Below are 26,012 nucleotides of genomic sequence, written 5' to 3' on the forward strand. Positions count from 1 at the left end.
TCCCCCATGGCGGTGACGTCTCAATGCTCCAGGACGGTCAGTCCGGTCCAGGCCGGCGTGCGGCCTCCTCTTGAAGCAGGCCTGGGGGGCAGTGGAGGCTGGGGCAGCCCCATCCTGAGGGCTGTGGCTCCCAGCTGGGCCCATCCAGCTGGAGGTCTGTCCTGCTGGACCCTCACAGGCCTGAGAAAGCCCCTGTCCCCTCCTCCCGCAGTGCCCCCGAGCATCCTGGGGGAAGAGCTGAACGTGTCCGTCGTGGCCAACGAGTCGGTGGCCCTGGAGTGCCAGAGCCACGCCGTGCCCCCTCCTGTGCTGAGCTGGCGGAAGGACGGGAGGCCCCTGCACCTGCGGCCCGGGGTCCGCCTCTCCGCAGACCAGGCCTTGCTGCAGGTGTGCCGCTGTCCAGGGGACGGCCGGGCCTCTCCCTAGTGCGCAGCTGCTCCGGGCAGGGCTTCTGGTGCCCAGCTGGCCACGAGCATCCCTGCTGCTCACTGTGACCAGACCCCCGCCCCAGGGCCCTCCTGGCGCTCAGGGCCCCTGGCCCAGCTCAGCAGCACGGCGCCCACACTGGACACCTTGGGACGTGGGTCACTCCCAGCCCTGAGCTCTGCCTCCCTTTATTCTTCAAGGCCACGACCCCTTCACCCTGCGGGGACCCCTGAGGCAGCCCCCCTTCATCCTCCACCCTCTCTGAGTTGGATTCTCCAGAGCCTGAGCCCACCATGGCCCTGTCAGCCCATCCCACAGGCTCTGCCTTCCAGAAGCTTCCTCCTGTAGTGGGTGGGGAGGCGCCTGGTGGGAGTCGGGGCTCAGGGAGGTTATGTGGCGTGTGTCTGAGGCCACATGGGCTGTCTGGTGGCCACCCCGTCCCTGAGCTCCCCCTCTGACCCCCGTGTCCACGCTGGTCCAGGTGGACAGAGCCGAGCCGTGGGACGCGGGCCACTACACCTGTGAGGCTCTGAACCGGGCCGGCCGCTCGGAGAAGCACTTCAACCTGAACGTCTGGGGTGAGGGTCTGCAGGTGCCCCCCGCCCGCCAGGGCTGGCACCGGGGCCCAGGGAGGAGGGTCACCTGCTCTGCCCTCTGCGCCTCCCTGGCCGCCTCCGGTGCCGCCCAGCTCACCCCTCTGTGCTCTGCCCAGTGGCTCCAGAGTTCCCCTCGAGCAAGCCCCGCACCCTGACCGTCAACGAGGGCCACCCCGCCAGGCTGTCCTGCGAGTGCCAGGGCGTCCCCCACCCCAAGATCTCCTGGAAGAAGGACGGTAGGATGGCCGCCCTGCCCCCCCAGCCTGGCGGGGGGGTGTCACAGCCCTGGGAGGGGTCCTGGCCGTGGAGGTGCCGTTTCCCCAGCCGTCAGCTCCGTCCCCCAGAGTGACAGCTGCCTTCCGCTGGGAACCCTCCCTGCCACCCTCCTGGGGCAGGGCCTCCCTGAGTGGTCACGCCTGTCACCTGCCTTAGTCCTGTTCTGGTCCTCCGTGAGCCTGTGGGGTCTGTGGGGCTCTGTTTTGGCCGTTGCTGAATCCCACCTCGGTGCCTGGTGCAGTAAATCTTGGAGTTATTATATGTGCGGGCCCCTGTTGGAGGCCTGGGGGTGCGGCCGCCTCACAGTGAGGCAGCCAGAGGTCACACATAAAGTGAGTAAGTGACCCGCTGGCCTAGCTGGGGAGTAAGACAGGTACGGCCAGGTAGGGGAAGGTGTACAGGTGGGATCTGCAGCTTTTAGATGGCCAGAGACGTCTGACCAAGCAGACTTGAAGGCGAGGGAGGAACTGAGGATATGGCAGGGAGAGGTATTCCAGACAGAGGTAATGGTCAGGGCAAAGGTCCTGGGGCAGGAGTGAGCCACACATGCTTGCAGAGCAACGTAGGGGCCAGTGAGGCTGGAGCAGAGTCGGCAAGGGGGATAGTAGCAGGACATGGTCACTAAAGTGACAGGGACCGAGCTTGAGGGTTTCTTAGGATCCTGGGTTTTGCTTTTGAGACGGGCCACCGCACAGCTCCGAGCAGTCCCCGTTCTGACTGAAGCTCTGGCAGGGCCATCCTACCAGCCACGCTGGAAACAGGCCCTGGAGCCAGGCGGGCACTGCCAGTGGGGAGGCTGTGCCAGGCTCCAGGCTTGAGGTTCCGCCACCTGCACTCAGGGACCTGGGAGGTAGCTAGAGGAGACAGTCTGGGGTAGAGTGGTGCTGTGGACTTCCTGCCCTGCTGGACGGGCAGTGCAGAGGGGAGGAGTCGGGGATGACGCTCAGGTTTGGGCCTCGCAGGGGACAGAGGAGCTGCCTTCGCCATGGAGGCTCCCGGGCAGTTGGTGGGGAGCCCCTGGGACTGGGGGAGTGGATCCTGCAGCAGCTGCCAGGTGCCAGCAAGATGTCCAGTGTCTGGCGCTCGAGGGCAGGTTCTGGTGGGGGTCAGCCTGGGAGCCACTGAGGTCACCAACAGGGACGGAGCAGGTGGGAACGGTTCCCAGCCGGGACTGCGCCTCTGCTTGCTGCGGGGGGACCTGGCCCCCTCCCTCCTCGGGCAGGTCCCTCATCACAGTTAACCTGGACCCGCTGAGGGCCAGGCCCTGGGGCCCCTCAGTGACCCCAGCGGGGCGTGAGGCAGGGCCACCGTTCTGAGGGCCAGGCCAGGTGGGAGTCCCGTGGGATGTCGCAGGCTACGGAGAGGGGGAGGGGTGTCACCAGGTGGACGCTTGAGGGTGAGCCAGAGCTGGGACAGTGGTGGGAGGACACGCTCTGGGGACGGGGTCCCACAAGTGCCCTGGACCAGGCTCCTCTCCCTACCCGCAGGTCACCCCCTGCCCGGGGAGGGGCCTGGCCTGGGGCAGGCGTTGGCAGTGGGGAGGCTGCTGTACCTGGGGCCGGCCCTGCGGGCCCAGGCGGGGACCTACACCTGTGAGTGCCGCAACCCTGCAGGGAGCAGCAGCCAGGACCAGCAGCTGGAGGTGCTCGGTGAGCTGCGCCGGCCGGGGGCACCAGGTGGGAGGCCCTGGGGTGAGCACTGGGTGGGAGGCCCCGCGGCCCAGCACCTGCTCACTGCACAGCGTGCAGTGAGGGGCCCCAGGCCTGGAAAGTCACCCAAGGCTGCTCCACAGCTGGGGAGAAACCCGGCCCTGGAGTGGTCCCAGGCCTGGCCAGTCCAAGGCTGTCCAAGCCCTAGGAAGCCCCGGGCGTCTGAGGAATGAAGCCCACAGACCCTAAAGGGCTGTGCTGTGCCCTTGTTCCCGGGGGTAGACCTGCCAGGGTCCCCAGGGCGAGAGAGCTGGCAGCAGATATTTCCTCACCTTGTAGTAGAGATGGAAAGGGCCCAGAGAGGTGAGGTTAGCTGGCCAAGGCCTCACAGCCGGGAGTACAGGAGAGAACACAGGCCCTCGTGTCCCAGGTCAGGGCAGAAGCTGGGTGCCCCCGACCCAGCCGCTCTCCTCAATGTGCCTCCTCCCCACCCCAGTGCCCCCGCACATCGCTGGCCCCTGGGAGCCCCACACGCTGGTCTCCGTGGTCCAAGGAGGGGAGGCCAGCCTGGAGTGCAATGCCACGGGGAACCCCCCGCCCACGGTGACCTGGGAGAGGGACGGCCAGCCCCTGGGAGCTGAGCCTGGCCTACAGCTGCAGAACCAGGGCCACCGCCTGCACGTGGAGCAGGCCCGGGCTGCCCAGGCTGGACACTACAGCTGCGTGGCTGAGAACATGGCCGGGAGGACCGAGAGGAGGTTCACGCTCTCGGTGCTGGGTGAGGACCGGCAGCCGCGGAGGAGGGTGGGCGGGCGGTGGGCGGACAGCGGGGACAGTCCTCCTCCCCGCAGCCCGTGGCCCTGGGCTGGGGCGTCCCCTGTACCTCCTGGAGTCGGGTCTCTGATGAGGGTCGCTGTTGGGGTCACTCCAAGCTGGCTGGCCAATCAGGACTGGCTCCACGCAGCCCTGCGCCCCCGTCCTCCCTGCGTGCCCCCTTCCCTCCCTCCCCTGCTCCTTCCTGCGTCACTGTCCCCTGCTCTGCTCCTGGAGCTGGGAGCTGAGAGTCGGGACCTTCACATTGTGGTGGGGGCAGGGCTTGGGCTGAAGTGTGGGGTCAGGGCCAGGGTGTGCCAGGCCGGGGGCTGCTGCAGCGGCTCATTCACCCTGTCATTTTCTGAGCTCCTGCTGTATACACTCAGGGTGGAGGCCAGGAGGGGTGGCTTAGGGAGGACTCCCTCTGGCCATGCCCCCTGGCAGCCCCGGGATGCCAGGCGTCCCCAGTTCCCCGGTTCCCCAGGTTCCCCAGGTTCCCCTGGCCAGCAGAGGGGGCTTCCTTTGCCAACAGACTCTCCAGGCCGCAGTCTGCCGCCTCAGCCCAAGGGTGGGTTCGGGAAGCCGGGTCAGCTGTGCGAGGCCCCAGACCAGCAGCTCTGCGCCTTCCAGGCGCTGGACGGGGCTCTGTGCCAGTCCTTGGGCCCTTGGACGCCCTCTGCAGGGCCGGGGAAACTGCCCAGAGCCCAGCCAGGCCGCCACCAGCTCTCTTTGGTGGCAGTGGCTCAGATCCTGTCCCCTGCCCCTCCTCGCACCCTCAAGGGGGCTGTGGGCTGCAGAGGCTCAGAGAGGGTGGGGGGAGCGCATGGCCCTGCCTGTGTCCTGAACTTGGCCCCCCCTGGCCCAGTGCCCCCAGAGCTTGTGGGAGACCCGGACCTGCTGACCAACGTCACCACTGCCTTGCATGGCCCCTTGACGCTGCTCTGTGAAGCCACCGGGGTCCCGCCCCCAGCCGTCCGCTGGTTCCAAGAGGAGGAGCCCATCGACCCTGGGGAGGACACCTACCTTTTGGCAGGTGAGGCATCAGCCAGAATTGTGACCTGGTCACCCCCTGCCTTGGCCTCCACTCAGTGCATGCCCATGACCCCCAACCCTGAGGTCAGGTGTGGTGCTCCAGGGGAAAAGTTCCAACAGGTTTGGAAAAGGCTGGGGGCTGGCTGTGGCTCAGGGCAGAGCGCTCGCCTGGCACCCGTGAGGCCCTGGGTTCGATCCTCAGCCACATAAAATACAATAAAGATGGTGTGTCGGCCTAAAACGAAATACTAAAAAGAAAAGGGCCTCCTGTTCTGCTCCCCTCCCCTCCCAAAGACTCCAGGGTCACATTTGCATAGTAAAGGCTCTGATATGTCCTTCAGCGAGGAAGCATGTCATGTCTCATGATGACACAGAGCATCCTGCAGGCAGTGAGAAAGCTGTAGCCATGCTGACACTAACACTGTCTGAATACTCACAGATAGGCTCCTCACAGATAGGCTCTGGAGAGCTCTCACTGGCGGACAAATGGAGGTTCTGAGGCCCACGAGGAGGCAGGGTCCCACCCAGGTCTCTCAGGGACTTCAGGACCTGTCCATGTGGGATTGCAGTGCCTCCCCGGGGCGTGCTGCTGGCATTTGGTGGCGGATGCCAGATACACTGTGCAGATAGGAGCTGCACCTGGGCCCAGCAGGAAGGAGCGTGGCCATCCGTTAGTGATGTCTGCCCAGGTGCAGGAGCGGGGCGGGTGCCCAGGACACCAGGACACATGCCATCACTGTGGCTCCCTAGGAGAAGGTCTCTGTGCTGACAGAATAAAATGGGGTCTGAAGTTTCCGGCCCTTTGGCCCCAGCCAGAGCCAGTGTTGACCTGGCGAGGGAGCCCTCTTGCAGGACAGGGTGCTTGAGCCTGCTCTGGAGCATGTCTGATATCCAGGCGGCTCCATGCTGGCTTCCCTCCGTGGCTGGGGCACGGACTCCGAGCGAGTGAGGCAGAGGCGTGGACTCTCATCACAGTGCCTGCGTGGCCCCCTGGGGCGGGCAGGAGGCAGCCCAGAGCCGTGCCGAGCTGCAGCCTCCCTCCCCAGGTGGCTGGATGCTGAAGAGGACCCAGGCACAGGAACGGGACCGAGGCCTCTACTCCTGCCTGGCGAACAACGAGGCTGGGGAGGCGCGGAGGAACTTCAGCGTGGAGGTGCTGGGTACGCGGCTGCCCTACCCTCCTTCCTGGGGGCTCGCGGGGCAGGCAGGGGGAGGGAGAGGCCGTGCCTTGCTTTCCCGGTCTCTGTTCAGAGCTGGGGTGCAGCGCTTGGCAGAGCACCTGCCTTGCAGGCTGGAGGCCCTGGGCTCCCCCCAACCTGCAAAACAGGTAAAAGCCTCCTTCTGAGGCTGCCACGGCACATCCCAGCAACGAACCCCAAGTGGAAGGGGGCGTGTGTTCTCCACCCTGCCCTCACTGCCTTCTCTGGTCAGGGTCTGTGACAGAGGCTCTGGGACATCCTTCAGGCAGCAGCCATGTGCATTAGACTCCCTGCCCAGATGTGAGGGGACAGGGAAACTAGAGGAGAGCTGGGCTCTGCATAGTAAAGGTTCTGATAAGTCCTGCAGCGGGGAGCCTTCTCTGGGCAGTCACCGGTTTGGCAATGCTGACGTCAGCGCTTTCTCTGAATACTCGGCCTCCTCACAAACTGATCTGTGATGGTTCTCACTGGTGAACAAATGGAGATTCTGAGGCCCAAGAGGCCAGTCAGGACCCACTGGGGCCCAGACTCAGTGACCTGTCCATCATTCCATGCAGCCCGGGTGGGACTGCGAATTCCCAGCCATGGCCCCGGGGTCTCGGCCTCCACTTCTGAGCTCTGCAGCCGGAGTGGGCCAGCCCTGTCTGTAGCTCGCTGTCTCCCTGCTCCTGCCAGTTCCTCCCAGCATTGAGAATGAGGACCTGGAGGAGGTGGTCAGGGTCACCGAGGGACAGACAGCCCAGCTGACGTGCAATGCCACGGGTAAGGGCTGTGCCATGTGGTAGGCAGGAGGCGGGGTGGGCCTTGGAAGGGAAGGTCCTGGGGATGGAACCGCCACCCAGCCCTGCTGCCCTCACTTGGTCCCTCTGCACCTTGGCCCCTGTGCACGCCCCTGCCCCTCTGCACTCACTGACTCTGCCCTGTGTGCCCCCACCCCGTACCCGACTCCTGATCTCAGCCTCCAGGACCCTCCATGGGAGTCCACGGCTGGCCCTGCGCACCCGGAAGAATGCCTCCTTAGACCCCCACAGAGCCAGGGCCTCCCTGCCTCAGTAGCCACCACAGGAGACCATAGTGGCCTTGTGACATTTGAGCTCCTTAGGGACCCCACTCCTTGTCACCGTGGTTTCCCCAGTGCCTGGAAGAGTAGGCTCCCATTAGTACCTGTGGACTCAGGGACGGATGGGTGGGTGGGTGGGTGGGTGAATAGGCAGGTGGGTGGGTAGGAAGGCGGATGGTGGATGGGTGGGTGGGCAGGGAGCAGGTGAGTGGATGGAGGGGTGGATGGAGGGAGGAATGAAGGAATAACTTGCCCTTCCAACGTGCCCCACTGTACCAGGCCATCCCTCCCACTCCTGGGTAGGAAAAGGGAGCCAGACCCGGAGGAAGCGCTCCGGCCAGGCCTGGTGTCTGCTGGTGTCCTGCTGCTTCTTGGCCTGTAGACCTGGGCGAGAATTGTGTCCCTTGCCCTATCGGGAAGCATCCTCTGACCCCTGAGGCCACCCTAGTCAGATCTTGCTGAATGGTCCCCATCTCTGCCCTGCACGCAGGCCACCCCCCACCCCAGGTCACATGGTTCAAAGACGGCCGGTCCCTGGCTGGTGGAGACGATGGAGCCCTCCTGCAGATCCCTCAGGCCAGCTTGTCCAGTGCCGGCCACTACTCTTGCGTGGCAGCCAACAGCATTGGGGAGAAGACCAAGCACGTCCAGCTTAGTGTCCTGGGTGAGCTCGGAGGCCCCTGGCCAGGGGGTGGTGGAGGGAGCTACACAGTGACAGAGGTTTGATTAGACATTGGCCATGAGCCATGCGCTCGGCTAGGTCCTTACAGCCACGCTGGAGGGGAGAGGTGTCGTCCCACGTCCCAGATGAAGCTCTGGGTTCAGGCCAGGGTCCGGCCGGTGAGCTCACAGCCAGGCCATCCGTCCCCTGAGGGCAGTGAGCACCCGTTGCCTTGTTAGGCCGGAGGGGAGAATCAACCAAGAGTCGGGCCCTGGCTCCTTGAAAAATCTGCTTCCGGGTGGAAGGAAGAGCCCCTGGGGCTCAAGGAGGGAATTTCACAGCTGTGCACGGTCGCTCCCTCGCCCTCTCCCTGGCTCTGGGAGGGGCACAGACTGAGAAGGTGGGGTCACTTAGTAGGCACTCTAGGGGCGCGGTCAGTGCGCGGTGAGGGATGTGGTTACCGACCTGTCCTGCTTCCCGCCCTGAATGATCCGGCCACCAAGACTCCTGCCCTGCCCGCCCCTGCCCGCCAAGGGCCCGCCAAAGTCACTCCTCCCGTGGCCTGGCTCTGCCCAGGCTGCGTAGCAAGCCCAGAACCTCGGGGGGACAAGCAGCAGCCATTTTACCCCCAAAATGAGCCACCTCAGGTGTTGGCAGATGGGCTCGGCTGGGCAGGGCAGAGCTTGCTGACCGGGCTCTGCTCCCTGCCTCTATCATTTGTGCACCGTGTGCTTACGTGAAGCGTCCTGGGGACCCAGGCAGAAATGATCCCCTTCCCTGGTGGCCACTCACTGCTGGAGAGTCTGGTGCTGGACGCCAGGCCTGAACTGGACACCAGGCATTCCATATGTGGCTCCTCTGAGCCTCAGTGTCCCGTTGGTATAGTGCAAATGACAGTGTCACCAAAGCCGAGAACCAGGATTCGAGGCCGTTCCGGTCCTCGGGGCCATGGCTGGGGGTCTGTGCTCACGGGTCCCATCCCACCCCCAGTGGCTCCCAGCATCCTGGGAGTGACAGAGGACAGTGCAGACGAAGAGGTGACCGTGATCGTCAACAACCCCATCTCCTTGATCTGCGAGGCGCTGGCCTTCCCCTCCCCCAACATCACCTGGATGAAGGACGGGGTCCCTTTTGAGGCCTCCAAGAACATCCAGCTGCTCCCAGGTACCGCCCCTGGGAGCAGGGAGTGAGGGGACAGGTGATGGCTCACGAGGCTGGGTCAGAGGAAGGAGCCGTTATGAGGCGTGGCTGCAGGGTGACCCTGGCTGCTGTCCCCTGGGCAGGTACCCACGGGCTGCAGATCTTGGATGCCCAGAAGGAGGACGCCGGTCAGTACACCTGTGTGGTCACCAACGAACTCGGGGAGGCCATGAAGAACTACCACGTGGAGGTCCTCGGTGAGTCTGCGGGGGGACACTGACTGACACCCAGGGCCCTGCCTGACACCCAGGGCACAGTCCTCTGATGGTCACCAGGCTGCTGTGGGTCACCAGGCTCTGATGGTCACAGTGCTTCCCCACTGTGGCGCTGAGGGCCCAGGAGGAGTGGGTAGGACCTGGGCCATGGGCAGTCCTGGCCTCCCCCGGCCACTTCTGCTGTGAGTGTAACCAGAGGCCCTGCAGCTCCAGACCTTCCAGAAGGACATCCGAAGCTGCCCCAGGAGTCCCCTGCCTTAGACCTCCCTGTCCCGTAGCCATGGCAGGTGGCCCATGAGTGGGTCGACCTCAGGGTCCCTCTCCCTGCCCCTCCAGGAGCAGCACCCCAGGCCTGCTTCAGGGGCTGCCCCGGGACCAGGCTGAGCGGGGTGTCCCCCCCAGGGCCACTCACTCCCTGCACACTGGCTTTTCAGTTCCCCCTTCCATCTCCAAAGACGACCCCCTGGGGGCGGTCAGCGTGAAGGAGGTGAAGGCCAAGGTGAACAGCACGCTCACCCTGGAGTGCCAGTGCTGGGCCGCGCCCCCGCCCTCCATCAGCTGGTACAAGGACGGGCGGGTGAGTGGCCGGGCCGGGCGGGCCCTCACCCGGGGTCCCAGTGGCTCTGCTTGGAATCTTCCAGAAAAGAGCCCAGAAAACAGAGGGCCCCGGAGCTGGCCCGGGCACATGGACCCTGTCTATTTTGGAAAAGACCCAGTTCCCGGTGGCTGGGGGTGTCTCAGGAGCAGCGACCCTACTCCTCTTGCCCATTTCTTTCTTTTCCAATTTTTATTAATTTGGATCTGGTTTCACCAAGTTGCAGGGTGTCCCCATCCGTCTGTGTGGTGTTTTATTAAGAGGTAAGCGCCCTTGTCTGGGTGCTCTCTGCCCCCCATCTCTGTATCCCCTTTGTCCCCGCAGCCCGTGGCCCCCGGGCAGCGCCTCCGTGTCCTAGGGGAGGGGCGGCTGCTCCAGATCCAGCCCACTCAGGTCTCCGACTCCGGCCGATACCTGTGCGTGGCCACCAACGTGGCTGGGGAGGATGACCAGGACTTCAACGTGCTCATCCAGGGTGAGCGTGGCCCGCGGGGCGGGGGTGGGTGGTGGCCAGCAGGGTGAGGGACCTGTTGTTCCCCAGTGCGACCCCTGGGGCAGCTGTCAGCATGGAGCACCAGCCCTTGGCAAGGGAGCCCACAAGGCACCGCCCCCACCCCAGCAACCCCAGGCAGCAGCGCCACCCTGGCCCGCCACCACTGGGCACGAGGCCCTGAGCCCAGGGCTCCGGCCCCGCACAGAACTAAGGAGAGCTGGATTGGATCTGGTGAACCCAAACCTGGCCCAGCCCCGGCAGATGCCCCTCACTGTATTAGGAAGCCCGCGGATCTGGTTCCAGAGTCCAGGTTCAGAGTGAGCCTAGGGCCACGAGTCGGCAACGTGGGAGCTGCTCACGGGCACTCACGGCCCTCGTGTTTTTTCTGCTTTTGTGAATGATGTTTTCCTTTGGGAAAAAAGTAAAGAGGAAGGGATGTAGGGAAGGAGAGAAGCAGGCAGGGAGGAGGGATCTGGGGAGGCTGGGAGACAGGGAGGCTGAGAGGCCGGGAGACAGGGAGGTGGGGAGACTGGGAGGCAGGGAAACAGGGAGGCAGAGGAGCTAGGAGGCAGGGAGACTCAGAGGCAGGAAACTAGGGAGGCTGATAGGCCTGTGGGGCCGCTGATGGGCCAGGTTTTTCTGTGATGCTCGGGCAGTGGCCTGGCAGGAGGAACAACCCTGTTTCATTGCTGGCCCCCTGGCCCCCAGGCCCCACACCCTGGCTCCGTTGTCAACGGGCTGCATGACCTGGGCTGGCTGTGCCCTCCAAGCCTTAGTCTCATCCTTTGCCAAATGAAGGTGACCAAAACAGCTGACCTTGGGCCCCTTCTGGTCCTGAAATCTGATGGCCCAGGCCTCTGTGGTTGTTAAATGCTGGCTAAAGCTTAGCATTGGCTTCCTGCCCTAGACGGTACTTCTGCGTCCCCAGGAGTCTTCAAGCCCCTTAGACACGAGCTCCTTAGGCCCCAGCACCACCCAGTGCCCAGCACAGAGTAGCTGCCCAATAGCACCAGCCAAGGAGGGAGTGCATTTAAAAAGACCTTGACCCAAGGCGATTCTGTGTCTCTGCGGCTGGCACGACTCTCCGGGCAGAGGTGCAGTCCCCCTGCTGTGATTCCTAACAGCTTTGTCTCCCCACCCAGTGCCCCCCATGTTCCAGAAAGTAAGAGAGGCTGGTGCACCCTTCGAGATCCTGTCCCACGAGGAGGAGGCCCTGGGTGGGGTGACGGAATACCGGGAGGTTGTGGAGAGCAACCCAGCCTACCTGTACTGCGACACCAATGCCATCCCGCCCCCCGAGCTCACCTGGTACAGGGAGGACCAGCCCCTCTCGGCTTCGGATGGCGTCTCTGTGCTACAAGGTAGGCAGGCCTCTGAGAGAAGCTGGGTGCTTGGGGCTCTCCTGTGAGCCACCTGCTGTGTGACCTGGAACGAGGTGTGTGGCCACTCGGGACGCTGGCTGCAGTTTGTAGCGGGCTGGCAGGGTCAGCCCTGGTCACTGTGTGCCGCAGGTTTTAGCACAGAGCTTGCCACTCTGGGCCGTGCCCGCCTCTGGCCTCAGGATCCCGAATGACCTGGAGTGATCAGCAGAAGTGTCACCTCCCTCTTCTGTGGTCCTTTACCTAAGGTCTCAGCTGGGCTCAGCCCGCAACCTCGAGGAGGCTCTTGCTGGGTCACAGCTCAGGAGGATTACTTTTTCTTTTTATCACCTCAAATATACGTTTATTTAAGGTTATTTAATTTTCAAATGAGCTTTTTATTTTGTGATCACTTTTCTGGATGATTTTGAATTAAAAGTCCCAGGGGGTGGAACTGAGACCCATGGCTCCCTTGGACAGTCCCCTGGGTGGGCCAGGAGCCAGCTGGTACCCGAGGGGCAGGGCCCTGTGGTCCATGGCAGGGGACACTGGATGATTTCCCAGCTTAGCATGTGTGCTGTGTCCTGCTGGGTCTGGGCAGCAGTGGGCTGCTGGGCACATGGTCAGTCGCATGGCTGACCGTGAGCAAGTCACACGAGGTTTGTACTTTGGCCCTTCAAAAGGAAGGCGGACTCCCCAGGCTCTGGGAGAGGCCATGCTTAGTCAAAGTCCCTGGTTCCTATTTGAAATCTCTGTAGCAATCCCCTAACCTGCTACTGGCCTCTGACCTGGACACCAGCTCCAGATCCTAGTGCTCAGTGGGCTCAGTCACATTCTCGTCCCTAATGCAGATCCTGGCCACAGGTCAATCCCAATTGTCAACTGAACCCAGCCCAGCCACTGACCCTGCCTCTGGCCATTGACCTCCAACCCCAGCACTGACCTCTGACCCTGGCCACTGACCCTAATCCTCAGCATGTCATGGCGGTGGTCATAAGATAATGACCTGAATTCTGGTCCTGACCTCAAACTCAACTGACTTCAGCCCGGGAGCTGCCTATCATTCCGGGCTCTGTCCCCTGGCACTCTATGGAGAGTGCAGGCTCTTGGTCACTCCACCTGCTGCAGACCCAGCATCTGCCCGCCTTGCCTCCCGGGCATCTCCTGGGCCATTTACCTGCTGCCCATCCCCTGCCGTCCTCGGGAGTGGTCAGCTCCACACAGCCACAGACCTGAGCCTGGAGCGGCTGCCCTCCTGCTGGCCGCTGCTGGGAGCCTGTCTTCCTGTCTAAGGTGGACGACGGCAGCCCCACAGCGCCAGTGCCCTGGGGCCCTGCTCCCAGCAAGCCGTGAGCTGCCCTTGGACCTGATTCTCTCCATGGCACAGATGAGGCGGGAGTGGGAACTGTCCTCGGCCCCCTCCAGAGGAGAGAGCAGCTTCCTCGCTCTCGGGTGGGGCTCGTGGCAAGCCCAGGCCTCTGCCCTGTGTCCCTGCAGGAGGCCGGATCCTGCAGATCCCCCTGGTGAGGGCTGAGGATGCCGGGAGGTACTCGTGCAAGGCCTCCAATGAGGTGGGCGAGGACTGGCTGCACTACGAGCTGCTGGTGCTGAGTGAGTGCAGGGGTGCGGGTGGGGTGGGGGCTGCAGGCTGGGCCTCCCTCTGCAGGGCCAGGTCGCCCGAGCTTCCCAGTGGGGCCTGAGCCAGGCAGAACCGCTCACCCTCGGAGCTGTGGCCTCCTGGGAGGGCTTGGCGAGCAGGCACAGGAGCCCCAGGCGCTGCCCTCAGCCCCAGGCCCACCCCCGCCCAGGAGCCTGGCCGCTCCTCACCCTCTCTCCCCCACCCAGCCCCGCCTGTGATCTTGGGTGACACGGAGGAGCTGGTGGAGGAGGTGACCGTCAACGCCAGCAGCAGCGTCAGCCTCCAGTGCCCGGCCCTGGGCAACCCCCCGCCCACCCTCTCGTGGCTCCAGAACGGGCTGCCTTTCTCCCCAAGCCCACGGCTGCAGGTCCTAGAGGATGGACACGTGTTGCAGGTGGGCACAGGCCTCCCCGGGCTAAAGGTGTCACCTAGGATCCTAGGCTCCAGGGCGCACCCTCAGCCTCCAGGGTCCAGACAGGTGCAGCCCCCCGTAGCCGCCCACATCCAGTTTGCTACAGAGAAGGGCCCAACACCAACCTTATGCCCCAGATGGAGGGGCATCACGGGGGTCCTCCTGGTCTCCATGGGCCACCTGCTGCTGCTATGGGGCAGCAGGGACAGGGCCTCACAGCAGCTGGAGGGTGGGGCAGGGAGGCCAAGGGGCCTCCAGCTCCCACCAGAGCCACCTGCCTGTGGCACCTGCAGGTGTCCACGGCAGAGGTGGCCGACGCTGCCAGCTACATGTGTGTGGCCCAGAACCAGGCGGGCTCCGCGGAGAAGCTCTTCACCCTCAGGGTCCAAGGTGAGCGGCTGCACTGGTGACCCCTGCAGGGGCTTTGTCCCTCCCACTGGGCCTCTGGGACCTGCTCTCAGAGTTCAGGGATCCCAGCCTGACACCAGCTGTGTCCTGGAGCAGGGAGCGTTTGAGGACCCTGGTCCCTACTGGGCCATCCCCAGATGGCCCTGAGCAGCTGTCAGGCAGCCGGGGGGGCGGCTCTTCCCAGCCTGACAGCACCAGTTCTTGAGGTTTATTTTTAGTTACAGGTGGACACAAGATCTTTATTGTAGGATCCAACCCAGTGCCTCACACAGGGTAGGCGAGGTTCTACCTCAGCCACAACCCCAGCCCCCTTATAGCACTATTTTTGAGCACCTACTGTATACCTGGCCTGGAGCTGAGTGTTCTCCTGGGCCCAGGCCTTCAGCTAAGCTGGGCTGAGCCTGGCTTTCACCTGTGGAAACACCTGGAGAGGCAGGCGGTGAGGGCGTGGGGCTTCCTGCTGAGCCTGCATTCTTCAGTCTACATTCTCCTGAGCTCAGATGCAGGGACAGCTGTGGCCTCAGGAGTGAAGTGGGCAGTGCTGAGCACTCAAGGTCATGGACCCAAGGAACAGGAATTTTGTCTCTGCCACTGACAGCTGTGTGGGCTTGGAAGAGTGTCTGTCCCTCTCTGATCTCCAAGCCTCAGTGTGCTTGTGTGGACAGTAGCTAGGACCCACAGAGGTTCTGCACAGGGCTGCAGGAAACCCCAGGAGCTTTGTAGAGCCCTCGGTGTGTCACCTGCTGGCCCTCTGCCCCCGTCCCTGTGCATTCTGATGTCTGTCTTTTATCCTGGTGGCCATGGGGACAGTCCCACCAAGAATCACAAGCCAGCACTCGGAGCAGGTCACCACCATCCTCAACAGCAGCGTCTCTCTCCCCTGTGAAGTCCACGCACACCCGAGCCCCGAGGTCACGTGGTACAAGGACGGCCAGGCCCTCTCCCTGGGGGAGAATGCTTTCCTCCTGCCTGGTGGGTAAACTGAGGCTTTGGGCCCAGCTCTGGGCCGTGGCGGCTGCTGTTCCAATCCAGGGCAGGGCTGTGCGGCTGGGAGGGCTCGGGGTGGGGGACAGTCCCTGGGGGCTGGCGCCAGAACTGGCTCCTCTGCAGGCACCCACACACTGCGGCTGGCGCGGGTCCAGCAGTCGGACTCAGGGACGTACCTGTGTGAAGCCCTCAACGCCGCCGGCCGCGACCAGAGAGCAGTGCAGCTGAGCGTGCTGGGTAGGCACTGCCCCGCGCAGCCTCTCCTTGCTCCATCAGCCCCGGCAGCAGTGCAGCAGAGGGCAGCTGGCACTATCTGCAGCTGGGCCCCCGTCCTTCTGAAGGGAGAGAACCCAGGTGGCTCGGTCTAGCATGGAGCTTAAGACCAAAGCCTTGGGAGTTGGATGCACTGGGGTTTGACACTCAGCTGCGTGTTCACTTGCTCTGTGACCTTGGGCAAGTTGCTCCCCCTCTCTGAGCCCCAGAGTTCTCATGTGTAAAGTGACCGTTTTATGATGCACACGGCACTTAACCCAGCACGAGGCTCCTGGTGGGCTTCCGTGATGGTCAAAGTGGGAGGCCCTTCTCTGCTCTCAAGAGCTGCTTGGCATGGGGCTTGTTAGGCTCCTTATCTTTAGAATCCTCCTGGGGAAAGTTGGCCCAAGGTGTCACAAGCCAGGACTCACTGGAAGGTTCTCTGTAGCCCTGAGGTGGCTCCTTCATTTGCCTGTGCCCACCTGCTGTGTGCAGGGAGTGGGCTTCTGCATTCCTCAGCCAGAGAGACTGGGACCCCTTGGAGGTCTCTGCCCCGGCTGGGGGCTGCTGTTACAGGAAAGAGCCCGGGGGGCTGTCCCTGCCTTCTCCCATCCACCCCGGAGGCTGAGGCCCAGAGAGGGCAAGAGGCTCTCTCTGGCCATCCAGCAGGTCCGAGGGTGCTGGTCTGGGTTCTCTTCCCAGCTCCCCCTGGGTCTGCACCAGCCACCAGGGTGGAGTCACTGTGTGTCCCTCATGGGCCTCCATAGGCCATTCACCCATGGTAGGGCCAGGGAGGACCTGGGGAAGACCACAGAGCCTCACTGGGCTGTCTTCTATCCTCAGTTCCCCCAACCTTTAGGCGGGCTCCCAACAGCCCCCAGGAGACAGTCCTGGTGCAGGTGGGGGACAAGGCTGTCCTCAGCTGTGAGACAGACTCGCTTCCAGAACCGGCTGTGACCTGGTACAAGGACCGGCAGCCCCTGGCCCTGGCCCAGCGGACCCAGGTTCTGCAGAGTGGACAGAGGCTGGAGATCGTGGCCTCGCAGGTGAGAGCCATGAGCATGTCACCTCCAGCTCGGGAGGCCTGGGGGAGGGCGGTGGTGGCAGGGTGTGGGACTCCCGCCTCCTAGACCTGCACAGCCCACACTGAGTGACAGTCTCCAGGGGAGCCCTGGGAGGCGCCCGGGCCCCGAGGTCAGACCCCAGCCCTGGCTCTGCCCGGCTCCGGGATGCCCTTGAGCAGGTCCGTTCCCTGCCGCCTACCTCGGTTTCCCAGGACTGAGAGTTTTTCCAGGTCCTTGCTGGCCGTCTGAGGCTACAGGAGTCTGTCCCAGGGCCCTTCCCTTCTGGTGTGGTCAGACACCTTCGAGGGTCTGCTGTGGACTGTTGGCCCTTCCTCTGGAAACGCACCCTGGGCTCCTCCTGCCAGCTCCAGCTCCGCAGGGAGGTGGGCCTGGGCCCTGAGCCTCCCTTGGCCTCCTGGAGCTCTTGGGAAAGGCCAGAGGCCCCCATGTCCATGGCTGCCCAAGCAGGACTGGCTGATTGGGGTCCCTGCTCTGGAGGTCTCTGAGGCCTGGGTGTTGTGGGGGCGCCAGGCACCTCCCCTGCTACAGAGCCTCAGGTGCCTTTCCCGCCTCAGGTGTCGGACAAGGGCGTGTACAGCTGCCAAGTCAGGAATGCGGCGGGGGAGGCCACGCGGACCTTCATCCTCACCGTCCAGGGTAAGCTGCCGCCTGGCCAGCAGGGACAGGAGCCCCCGGAGCACCAGGCCGCCAAGGATGAGGTGGACGATGGCTGGAAGGAGGTGGCGTGGCCAGGTGCCAAAGACTAGGCCTCGCAGGATCCAAAGAGGACCCCAGTGACCTGCTCTGTGGGGCTTAATGGGGGGACCGTGTCCCTCAGGTTTACCTTTGGTGAAGCGTCTAAGAGCAGCGCCTGCTGCTGGGAGCTGGACGCACCTGACCTGCTATGAGAGCTGGCCACCTGGCACTGGGGTGGGAGGCCTGGGCATGGCGCCTCATGTCCCACCAGCCCTGGGGCAGAACATAGGGGGCATTTGACAGGACGTGTTCTCAAGCGGAGGTGAAGGGAGCTGTCCAAGCTGTCCGTGGAGCGGGGCCAGGTTCCTCGGGGTCAGCTATGTCAGGGTGTAGACAGACCTAGCTGTGGGACGGAAGAACCCGCACTACAGGGACTAAAGGAGAGCGAAGTCTGCCTCCCGTACGAACCCTGGGGGTGTCTGTGCGGGGGCCACCTGGGGGACGGTGTCTGTGCGGGGGCCACTCGGCTCCTCTGTCCTTTGGGCCTCCAGGTTCCTGCCCCCTTGTTAGTCCGGCCTCTTAGGGTACTGTCCCTGTTCACGTGGCTGATGTGGGGACACTGCGTCCCGTCCTGCCTGCAGGAGGCAGGGAAGAGGCCGGTGTGCGTGCTGGGCGGCTGTCCCCCACAGGCACAGGAGGCTGGGAGGGCAGCTGACCTCACTCACCAGCGCTCAGCTAGAGCTCTGCTGCAGCACGGGAGGCGCAGGCTGTGGGGTGGGGACACAGCTGTCTGCCTCAGATGGCAAACAGCAGCCTCAGCAGATGCATCCCACCCTGAGCCATACCGAATGTGACCCTCGACGATGGCTTACACCCGGGCGCTGCTGCAGGCCCACAGCCCCTCCTGATCTGCCTCAGTGGGCAGGGCAGCACGGGCTCCGTGTGGGAGGGCAGGTGACTGTGTTCCACTGGTGACACCTTCTTGGGTGCACAGCTTCATCCTGGCTGAGCAGGAGCTTGCTGGGATTGACCAGTGATGCCTGTCCTGGCACAGGTTCAGGGCTGTGGTGGTGAGCCGTGCATTCACCACCTGGGGCTGAGTGCACGCTGCCTGCGCTCGGCTTTCTCAGTGGTTTGAAATAACCAGCAGCTGCTTCTTGATCCATGTGTGACTAAAACCACCCCTCCCCACGCCGTGCAGAGTGAGCCTGTCTGGGGGGTCCCTGCTCTGGAGGTTTCTGAGCTCCTAACCGTAGGGGAGGGGGCTCCAGGCCTCCGATCTGCCCGGAGGAAGGACACGGGGAAGAGCCTCAGGGCTCTGTATTCTGGCTCCGTTCCTGCAGTGCCCCCAACGTTTGAGAACCCCAAGACGGAGACAGTGAGCCAGACAGCGGGGAGCCCGCTGGTCCTAGCCTGCGATGTGTCAGGGGTCCCCGCGCCCACTGTTACGTGGCTGAAAGACAGAATGGCCGTGGGTGAGTGGACTGCCCTCCTGAATTCCACTGCAAAGCAGGGACCACGAAGCCCCCGGGAAGTCGGTGGTCACTGATGTTCTCACTTGTCCAAGTCAAGGCTGGCAGTGTGCGGAGGCCCTCCCCTGGTGTCTTTCCTGTCACTGGTCCCAGCCCCAAACGCCCAGAACTCACCTGTTGGGGGCTTGGAGGGTCGCGGCATGGGGGCCTCAGTCAGCCCCCGCCAGACAGGGACGTGCTCTGCCTAGTGCTGAGGCCCAGGGGAGGCTGCCAGGGGCGCCCGGGCTCCAGGTCAGGCACAGGACGTTGGCGGGGCATTCAGTGCTAAAACCAGCTGGACGGACGAGAACAAGGTCCGGTGGACCATAGGGGGGGCCGCCAGAGAGGCTTCAGGGCAGGGGTGTAGAAGGGCATCTGGGGAGGAGGAAGGAGGATGCATGCGTTCCCAGCTAGCGAGCAGAGCCCCCGGGGGCCCAGTGACCCACGTGGGGTCAGTGAGTGGCTGCTTCACCTGCTCAGAAGCCTGGACAGGTGTGGGAGGGACCGTGTCCCTCAGGTTTACCTTTGGTGAAGGGTCTAAGAGCAGTGCCTGCTGCTGGGAAGTGGACACACCTGACCTGCTATGAGGGTGAGTGGGGTGAGAGCTGGCCCTGCAGCAGGTCCTGGACACTGGGTCCTGTGGAGAGAGATGTCCCTGTGCAAGGACACGGGGGCTGACAGGAACCGCGGTCAGGAGCTGAGGCAGGGGGAGACGTGTGAAGAGGAGCCCTGCCCGGGGCCTGCTTCCCCACGGGCTCACGAGCTCGCGGGGCACTCACGGCCCTCTCCGCCCTGCAGAGAGCAACGTGGAGCACGGTGTGGTCTCTCGGGGAGGCCGCCTCCAGCTGAGCGGCCTGCAGCCGGCCCAGGCTGGCACCTACACCTGTGTGGCGGAGAACGCCCTGGCCGAGGCTCGCAAGGACTTCGTGGTGGCCGTGCTGGGTAGGCTGCGCCCACCACCCCTCTCCAACACCCCCCACGGTAGCCCTGCTGCGGCCCCCGGGCCTCACGCTGCCCCTGTCACAGAGGCCCCCCGGATAAGGAGCTCGGGCACCGCGCAGGAGCACAGCGTGTTGGAGGAGCAGGAGGTGCGGCTGGACTGCGAGGCCGAGGGGCAGCCGCCTCCCGACGTGGCCTGGCTGAAGGACGGCAGCCCGCTGGGCCAGGGCGCAGGCCCCCACCTCCGGTAAGGCCCACGTGCCCTCCCCAGGAGGCAGGGCCTCCGGCCCACAGGCACCTGTCCTCGGCAATCCCTCCCCGCCTCCCTGCGGCAGGTTCTACCTGGACGGCGGCTCCTTGGTGCTGAAGGGCCTCAGGGCCTCGGACTCGGGCGCCTACACCTGCGTGGCCCACAACCCGGCTGGGGAGGACGCCAGGCTGCACACCGTGAACGTGCTGGGTAGGAGCAAGGCAGGAGCAGGCCCAGGGTCCCAGACCACAGCAGCCCGGCCAACATGGGGCCCCCTTGGGGGCAGCTGGAGGGCGACAGGAGGGCCCGGTAGGGAGACCTAGGTTCCAGTCTGGGTGACACCCACTCTGACCTTCCTGGGCCTCCCGGCCTCACCCTCCAGCCCAGGGTGCAGCCGAGTCTGGGGATAAAGGGAGACGAGAGAGGGCTGGGGCCAGGCCGGGCCCCACAGCGGCTCACTCCTCGTGGGGGTGCAAAAGGCTCTGGGAACCCCCAACACAGTGGTTGCTGGTGGCAGAAGGTCTGGGCAGGCCCCTGGGTGCCCTGGGAGCCCCTTTCCCCAGGCCCCCATCACCCTCTTTCCTCTGCCTCCCCCAGTTCCTCCCACCATTGATCAGGGAGCAGGCAGCGCAGGGACCCTGGTGAGCAGGCCGGGGGAGACGGTGACCATGGCGTGCCCTGTCCGGGGCTCTCCGCCCATCCACGTGAGCTGGCTCAAGGACGGCCTGCCCCTCCCACTCTCCCAGCGCACCCTCCTCCACAGCTCTGGCCGCACCCTCAGGTAGGGGACAGGCTTCAGCCACTGGCCACCAGCCGCAGGCCCCAGACGCACAGGCAGCTTGGTTTAAAATGCTTCTGCTCGGGTCTTAGAATAAAAATAGTAGCGACAGACAGAATTTGATAGTGAGGAGAGAGAGGGGATCCGCCCCCAGATGGAGCTCTGGAAAGGAAGGGTCCTCTGCCCTCAGTGCTCGGACAGCTTCCTGGGGGTGGCACAGAGTGGGCAGAAGCACTGTGTCTTGCCTGACTCAGCCTGGACAGATGGAGAAAATCAGGGAGGGCTTTCTGGAAGAAGGTGCCTGAGCCAATTCATGCATCCAACGACCCTGTGAAGTGCTTACTGTTCACGCAGAGTTCCAGGCCCTAGCAGAGCAGTGAGCACGACACAGCCCATGTCCCTGCATGTCACGTGCCAGGCAGGTACAGAACATCAGCATACAGAAGGACGTGTCACCAGCGGTGTGTGCTCTGGGGAGGCATAGGCAGGGCAAGCTCTGGGGGCGGGGGCAGGGGAAGGGGCCGAGGAGGGTGCTATTTTAGGGTGGTCAGGGATAGGTGCTTAGGATGGATGACGAGGTGCAGGCAGAGGGACAGCAGGTCCAAGAGCACCTGGGTGCTCAGGAGCACGGGGCACAGATACCTGTTCACATCAACCCTTGGGGCTGTCGCCTGGGTCTTTCGGGTCCTTCTCGCTGCAGCATGGACAGCAGGCTGGGGCCCCAGGGCAGAGCCGGGAAGGCAGGCGGTCACTGCAGCCCCCCAGGGTCAGAGCCGCGGCGTGGGCAGGTCGCGGGCGTGTTTGGAGAGCGGCTGGTGGAGTTCCGAGTTCCGGAAGAGACGAGGCGCGTGGCTGGACTCCACGCCGGGCTGGGTCTGACCTGGGGTGTTCAGTCCACCCTGGGAGGCCGAGTCCTGTTCTCTGAGCGGGCGCTGTGGGGAGCAGGCTGCAGCGCTCTCCCAGTGCCTGGGGGATGTCAGCCTAAGTGACAGCAGAGGAGATGCTCAGGAGGTGACGAGGCCTGTCTGTGAACAGCTGGAAGAGGCTGAGGCAGGGGACTTTCAAGGAGAGTGAGGGCTGCCTGCGAGGCTTCCAAACAGGATCCGTGGCCACAAGGGCACTCAGCTGCCCCAGTGCCCGCTGGCCTGCTGGACAGCTGGTCTTGCCCAAGTGTGTTCTGGGCACAGTGGTGCTCCTGGTGAAGCCTCTTGTGACAGTCACTGTCGGGCGGTGGCCAGTGAGAGCCCTCCTTCATGACCCACCTTCCTTGGCTTGTTTTTGTGGGTGGCCTTGACCAAAGTGACTCCACTTTGATCCTGATGACCAGGCAGCTGAGGGCTCCTCAGACGTCCAGGGTGATGCCGGCAGTGCTGGTCTCCCATCTGGAGTTCAGGGAGATAGACATTTGGGGACTGTCAGAGCAGGGTGACACTGGACGCCGGGACTGGCTCAACAGGCCCAGAGCGAGTGGGCTGCACCCACTGCTTGGGTTAGGACGACCCCAAGGACCCAGGGAAGGGGTGCGGCGGGGGAGAAGAACCAGGGGCGCAGGCGGGAAGACGGGTTCAGGAGGGACACCCACTGCACGACAGGAGCCAGGCCCGAGCTGGTGGTCGGCGTGGCCACCAGGGCCATCTGCACTGTGACAAGAGCGGCTTGGGAGGGGAGGTCGGGCGAAAGGGGCTCATGGGAGAGGAGGGGCAGAAGGTGGAGCGGTCGGGCCCACGGCGCCCTGGCCACAGGCAGGGTGGGCCAGAGGGGACGGGGCAGAGCAAGGGCATGGCACAGGTTTATCCAGGGGCCAGGAAAGGGGTCTTCACAGAGGCTGGGCACTGAGAGACAGGCTGGCACGGGGAGGGGCGTCTGGATTGAGCGCCCTCCCCGCCTCTCTCCCGCCTGCCCGCCGCCCCACCTGGGGAGCCTGGGGTCAGGATTTCTCAGGTGCACCTGGAAGATTCCGGCACCTTCACTTGCGTGGCCGTGAGCCCGGCAGGAGTGGCCGACAGGAACTTCACCCTGCAGGTGCTCGGTACGCACCGGGGTGGGCACACGGGTCCCTTGACCTTGGTGAGTGAGGATCAAGGCCCTCCAGTCCTGCCCAGGGTTGGCCTCAGGGCTTCGAGGCTGAGCAAGACTTGTCCACAGCCTTGGATTCTGCTCACCCGTCTGTCTCACGAGCAGTGGTCAGACATCCAGCTGTTCCAGGGCCCTGCCAGGCACTAGTGTCCGGCGGGGTGCAAAGGGGCCAGCCCAGCTCCACCAGGGGATGGGGAGGCTGCTGGGGGACCGCAGGGGAGGGCACCTTGCCCTGCCTCTGGGACTCAGGGTGCTCCCTGGTGTGGTGAAGCCGGGTATTGGAGGTGAGAGCCATGCCCAGGAGGCGGGCATGGGGTCATTAGGGAGGGTTTGTGTAAAGGTCCTGGGGCAAGGGCTGCCTATTGTGGAATAAAACGGTTCCTGCCCTTTCCCCCTCCACAGAGCCCCCCATCCTGGAGCCGGTGGAGTTCCAGAATGATGTCGTGGTGGCCCGGGGCTCCTCGGTGGTCCTCCCGTGTGAGGCCCGGGGCAGCCCCCAGCCCCTCGTGTCGTGGGTGAAGGATGGGCAGCCCTTCCTGCCGCAGAGCCTGGAGCAGGGGCCTGGCCTGCAGCTGTGGACGGTGGGGGTTGGCGACTCGGGGACCTACTCCTGCGTGGCTGTGAGCGAGGCCGGCGAGGCGCGGAGACGTTTCCAGCTGACCGTGATGGGTGGGTCATCGGTCCTCCAGGGCTCTCTGGCCAGAGGGAGAAGGGACTCTGGGGATGCGGGCACAGGCGGTGGGGAGCCCAGTGCTCCTGCAGGCTCAGAGGGCTTGGTTCTGCCTGGGCATCTTGCTGGCCCCACCGGCAGGGGCTCGGAGGCTGGATGTCTGGTTCTCCGGGCTGTGTCCCACTGTCTTGTCCACCAAACTTTGGCAGCAGAAGTGAGAACAGAAGCCACCAAAATCTGGGGGCTGAGCCCTCCCTAAATTTTGATGTTGGGCTATATTGGAAAAATGTGTGGCAACTGTGTCCCCCGCACTGTGTCCTCGCTGGTTCTAAAGTACAACTAGCTGCCCAGGAAGGTGGACCCATCGCTCCTGATGTTTCCAGGCCCCCCAGCCCCCCACTCACGTGCCTCTGGCCCCCTCTGCTCTCAGCACTGGATGGTGCAGGGGCAGAGGACCCCCAGCCTGCAGCACGGCTGACCCAGCCTGGGGTGTTGTAGATCCCCCCTACATTGAAGACTCCGGCCAGCCTGCAGAGCTGTCGCTAGCCCCGGGAGCCCCCCTGGAGCTCCTGTGTGACGCCCAAGGCATGCCCCCACCCAACGTCACCTGGCACAAGGACGAACAGGCCCTGGAGAACCACAGCTCGGCCGGGCAGGCGCTCCGGGTGGAGGCCGTGCAGGTGCCGGTCCCTGCCCGCTGTGGGATGAGGCTGGGAGCTGGGAGGAGGGGGTCTGCAGCTTCCCCAGTTCAGTGGACAGGTGCCAAGGGAAGGCTGACTGTCCTTTGTGTGGGGTTTGAGAGGGTGGAGACAGCCCACTGGGCCCTCGGTGCTCCCAGCCCTGCAGAACTCAGACTGAAGGAGATACCAGATAACTCCTCATCCAGGCCAGAGGGGGGCTGGTGCAGTCAGGGGGCTTCCTGGGAGAAGCAGCCTGTTCCATCCTCAGAGTGGGAGTGAGGTGGAGAAGAAATCCAGAGGGGAGCCGGAGGCTGGGAGGCGGGGCAGCAGCATCTGCAGACTGGAGCCCAGATCTGGCCCTTTGCTGAGTAGAAACAGGCCAGCTTGGCAGCGGGCAGTGGGGGCCAGCGGCAGCCGCTCATCCTGCTGTGTCCACAGGTCAGTGATGCTGGGCTGTACACCTGCCTGGCTGAGAACCCTGCAGGAAAAGTGGAGAAGAGTTTCCGAGTCAGGGTTCAAGGTAGGGGGCTTAGGGGTGGAGGCAGGATGGGGTCTACCGCAGAGGGCCCACCTCTCACTTCCTCTTGCACCCCCAGCCCCTCCAAATGTCATTGGGCCCCGCGGGCCCCGCTCTGTGATTGGCCTGGCCCCTGGCCAGCTGGTCCTGGAGTGCTCTGTGGAGGCAGAGCCCATGCCCAAGATCGAGTGGCACCGAGACGGCATCCTGCTGCAGGTGAGTGCCAGGCTGGGGACCCAGGCACTACCCTCTGCCCCCTCAGGCCTCAGCCCCCAAACCAATGGATTCCATTCCCACCACGGAGGCCCACTCTGCACATGACTCCAGTGCGGTTATTGTTGTCATCCCCCTTTTGTGGAAGGGGCTTCTGAGGCACACACCTTGCTCTTCCATGGTCCCTCCAGGTGTACCTAGTGGCTGTGTGACCTAAGGCCAGTAACTGAGGCTCTCTGTGCTCATCCCTCACATGGGGCCAGTTTGCAGTTGTGGACTAAGGTGGCGGGTCATCTAGTGGGAGCTCCGGGGACAGGTACTCCCCAGAGGTGCCCAGTGCCTCAGAGGACCTCAGCTGGGCAGTGAGTCAGAATGGGGCAGGGGCCACTGTCCAGCCTCGTGGGTCCTCCCTGGCTGGTGTCGAGCTGGCCTGGCCCCACCCGTGCTGACGAGGCCTCCCCATCTGGGTGGGGCTCTGCAGGCGGACGCCCACACGCAGTTCCCCGAGGAGGGCAGGTTCCTCCAGCTCCAGGCGCTGAGCACAGCGGACGGCGGGGACTACAGCTGCACTGCTCACAACGACGCGGGCAGCACCAGCGTGGCCTTCCGTGTGGAGATCCACAGTGAGTGTGCCCCGCCCCCCGCCCACCCCCTGGAGCCACCGCGGGTTCCCAGCCACTCCCTCTGTGCCCTCCCCAGCTGTGCCCACCATCCAGCCCGGACCATCTGTGGTGAACACCTCTGTGAACCAGACCGCCCTGCTGCCCTGTCAGGCCCGTGGCACGCCCCCGCCCGCCGTGAGCTGGCGGAAGGATGGGGCGCCACTGGATCCCGGGAACTCCAGGTGGGACATCGAAGGCCACTCATGGCCCCAGTTGTCCAGCTCTCAGGGCAGAGAAAGCCATTGGTCCAGCTGAGTGAGGTGTCTATCCCTGGTCCAATCACCTGTGGCGGGGGGCGGGATTATGCAGAACAGCCTTGGCCCTTAGGGAGGGTCACCCCGCAGTCCTGGTGCCCTGCCCAGAAAGAGTAGCAGAAAGCTGGGGCAGGGAGGGTCTCGTTGGAGATAATCAGGGATGTAGCCCCTCTCAACGCCACACTTGTTTGAGGGTCTCCATCGCAAACCCTCCCTGGGCTCCAGGTTGGAAGTTCTGCCCGAGGGTTCTCTGAGGATCCAGCCAGTCCTCACCCAGGATGCTGGCCACTACCTGTGCCTGGCCTCCAACTCCGCCGGCTCTGACCGGCAGGGCCGTGACCTCCAGGTCTTGGGTAGGTGCACTAGGGAGGGCCTGCCCCCTGCCTTCCGCATCCGGTCCTTGTGGGTTTCTGGTCCTGCGTTCCCCCGGC

At 64.2% G+C, this 26,012-nt stretch overlaps 1 protein-coding gene across 1 annotated transcript in view; it reads left to right on the forward strand.

Annotated features, from left to right (window-relative positions):
- The window catches only part of Hmcn2 (hemicentin 2), a 123,657-nt gene that overhangs the window by 71,121 nt on the left and 26,524 nt on the right, over positions 1-26,012 (forward strand). The window contains exons 41-74 of the mRNA XM_026386316.2: positions 212-387; positions 908-1,004; positions 1,139-1,258; positions 2,786-2,947; positions 3,444-3,725; positions 4,626-4,793; positions 5,839-5,952; positions 6,667-6,753; positions 7,542-7,715; positions 8,703-8,876; positions 8,996-9,109; positions 9,562-9,704; positions 10,047-10,197; positions 11,358-11,576; positions 13,071-13,184; positions 13,419-13,606; positions 13,918-14,014; positions 14,843-15,004; positions 15,143-15,256; positions 16,115-16,317; positions 16,911-16,992; positions 18,375-18,506; positions 19,341-19,484; positions 19,569-19,728; positions 19,817-19,941; positions 20,329-20,512; positions 22,441-22,538; positions 22,988-23,254; positions 23,754-23,935; positions 24,374-24,455; positions 24,532-24,668; positions 25,147-25,288; positions 25,365-25,509; positions 25,807-25,934. Of these exons, the coding sequence (XP_026242101.2) occupies positions 212-387; positions 908-1,004; positions 1,139-1,258; positions 2,786-2,947; positions 3,444-3,725; positions 4,626-4,793; positions 5,839-5,952; positions 6,667-6,753; positions 7,542-7,715; positions 8,703-8,876; positions 8,996-9,109; positions 9,562-9,704; positions 10,047-10,197; positions 11,358-11,576; positions 13,071-13,184; positions 13,419-13,606; positions 13,918-14,014; positions 14,843-15,004; positions 15,143-15,256; positions 16,115-16,317; positions 16,911-16,992; positions 18,375-18,506; positions 19,341-19,484; positions 19,569-19,728; positions 19,817-19,941; positions 20,329-20,512; positions 22,441-22,538; positions 22,988-23,254; positions 23,754-23,935; positions 24,374-24,455; positions 24,532-24,668; positions 25,147-25,288; positions 25,365-25,509; positions 25,807-25,934 (5,067 nt within the window). The remainder of the gene's footprint in view (positions 1-211; positions 388-907; positions 1,005-1,138; positions 1,259-2,785; positions 2,948-3,443; positions 3,726-4,625; positions 4,794-5,838; positions 5,953-6,666; positions 6,754-7,541; positions 7,716-8,702; positions 8,877-8,995; positions 9,110-9,561; positions 9,705-10,046; positions 10,198-11,357; positions 11,577-13,070; positions 13,185-13,418; positions 13,607-13,917; positions 14,015-14,842; positions 15,005-15,142; positions 15,257-16,114; positions 16,318-16,910; positions 16,993-18,374; positions 18,507-19,340; positions 19,485-19,568; positions 19,729-19,816; positions 19,942-20,328; positions 20,513-22,440; positions 22,539-22,987; positions 23,255-23,753; positions 23,936-24,373; positions 24,456-24,531; positions 24,669-25,146; positions 25,289-25,364; positions 25,510-25,806; positions 25,935-26,012) is intronic.

This window comes from Urocitellus parryii, chromosome 4, assembly GCF_045843805.1.
Source record: "Urocitellus parryii isolate mUroPar1 chromosome 4, mUroPar1.hap1, whole genome shotgun sequence".
NCBI lineage: Eukaryota > Metazoa > Chordata > Mammalia > Rodentia > Sciuridae > Urocitellus > Urocitellus parryii.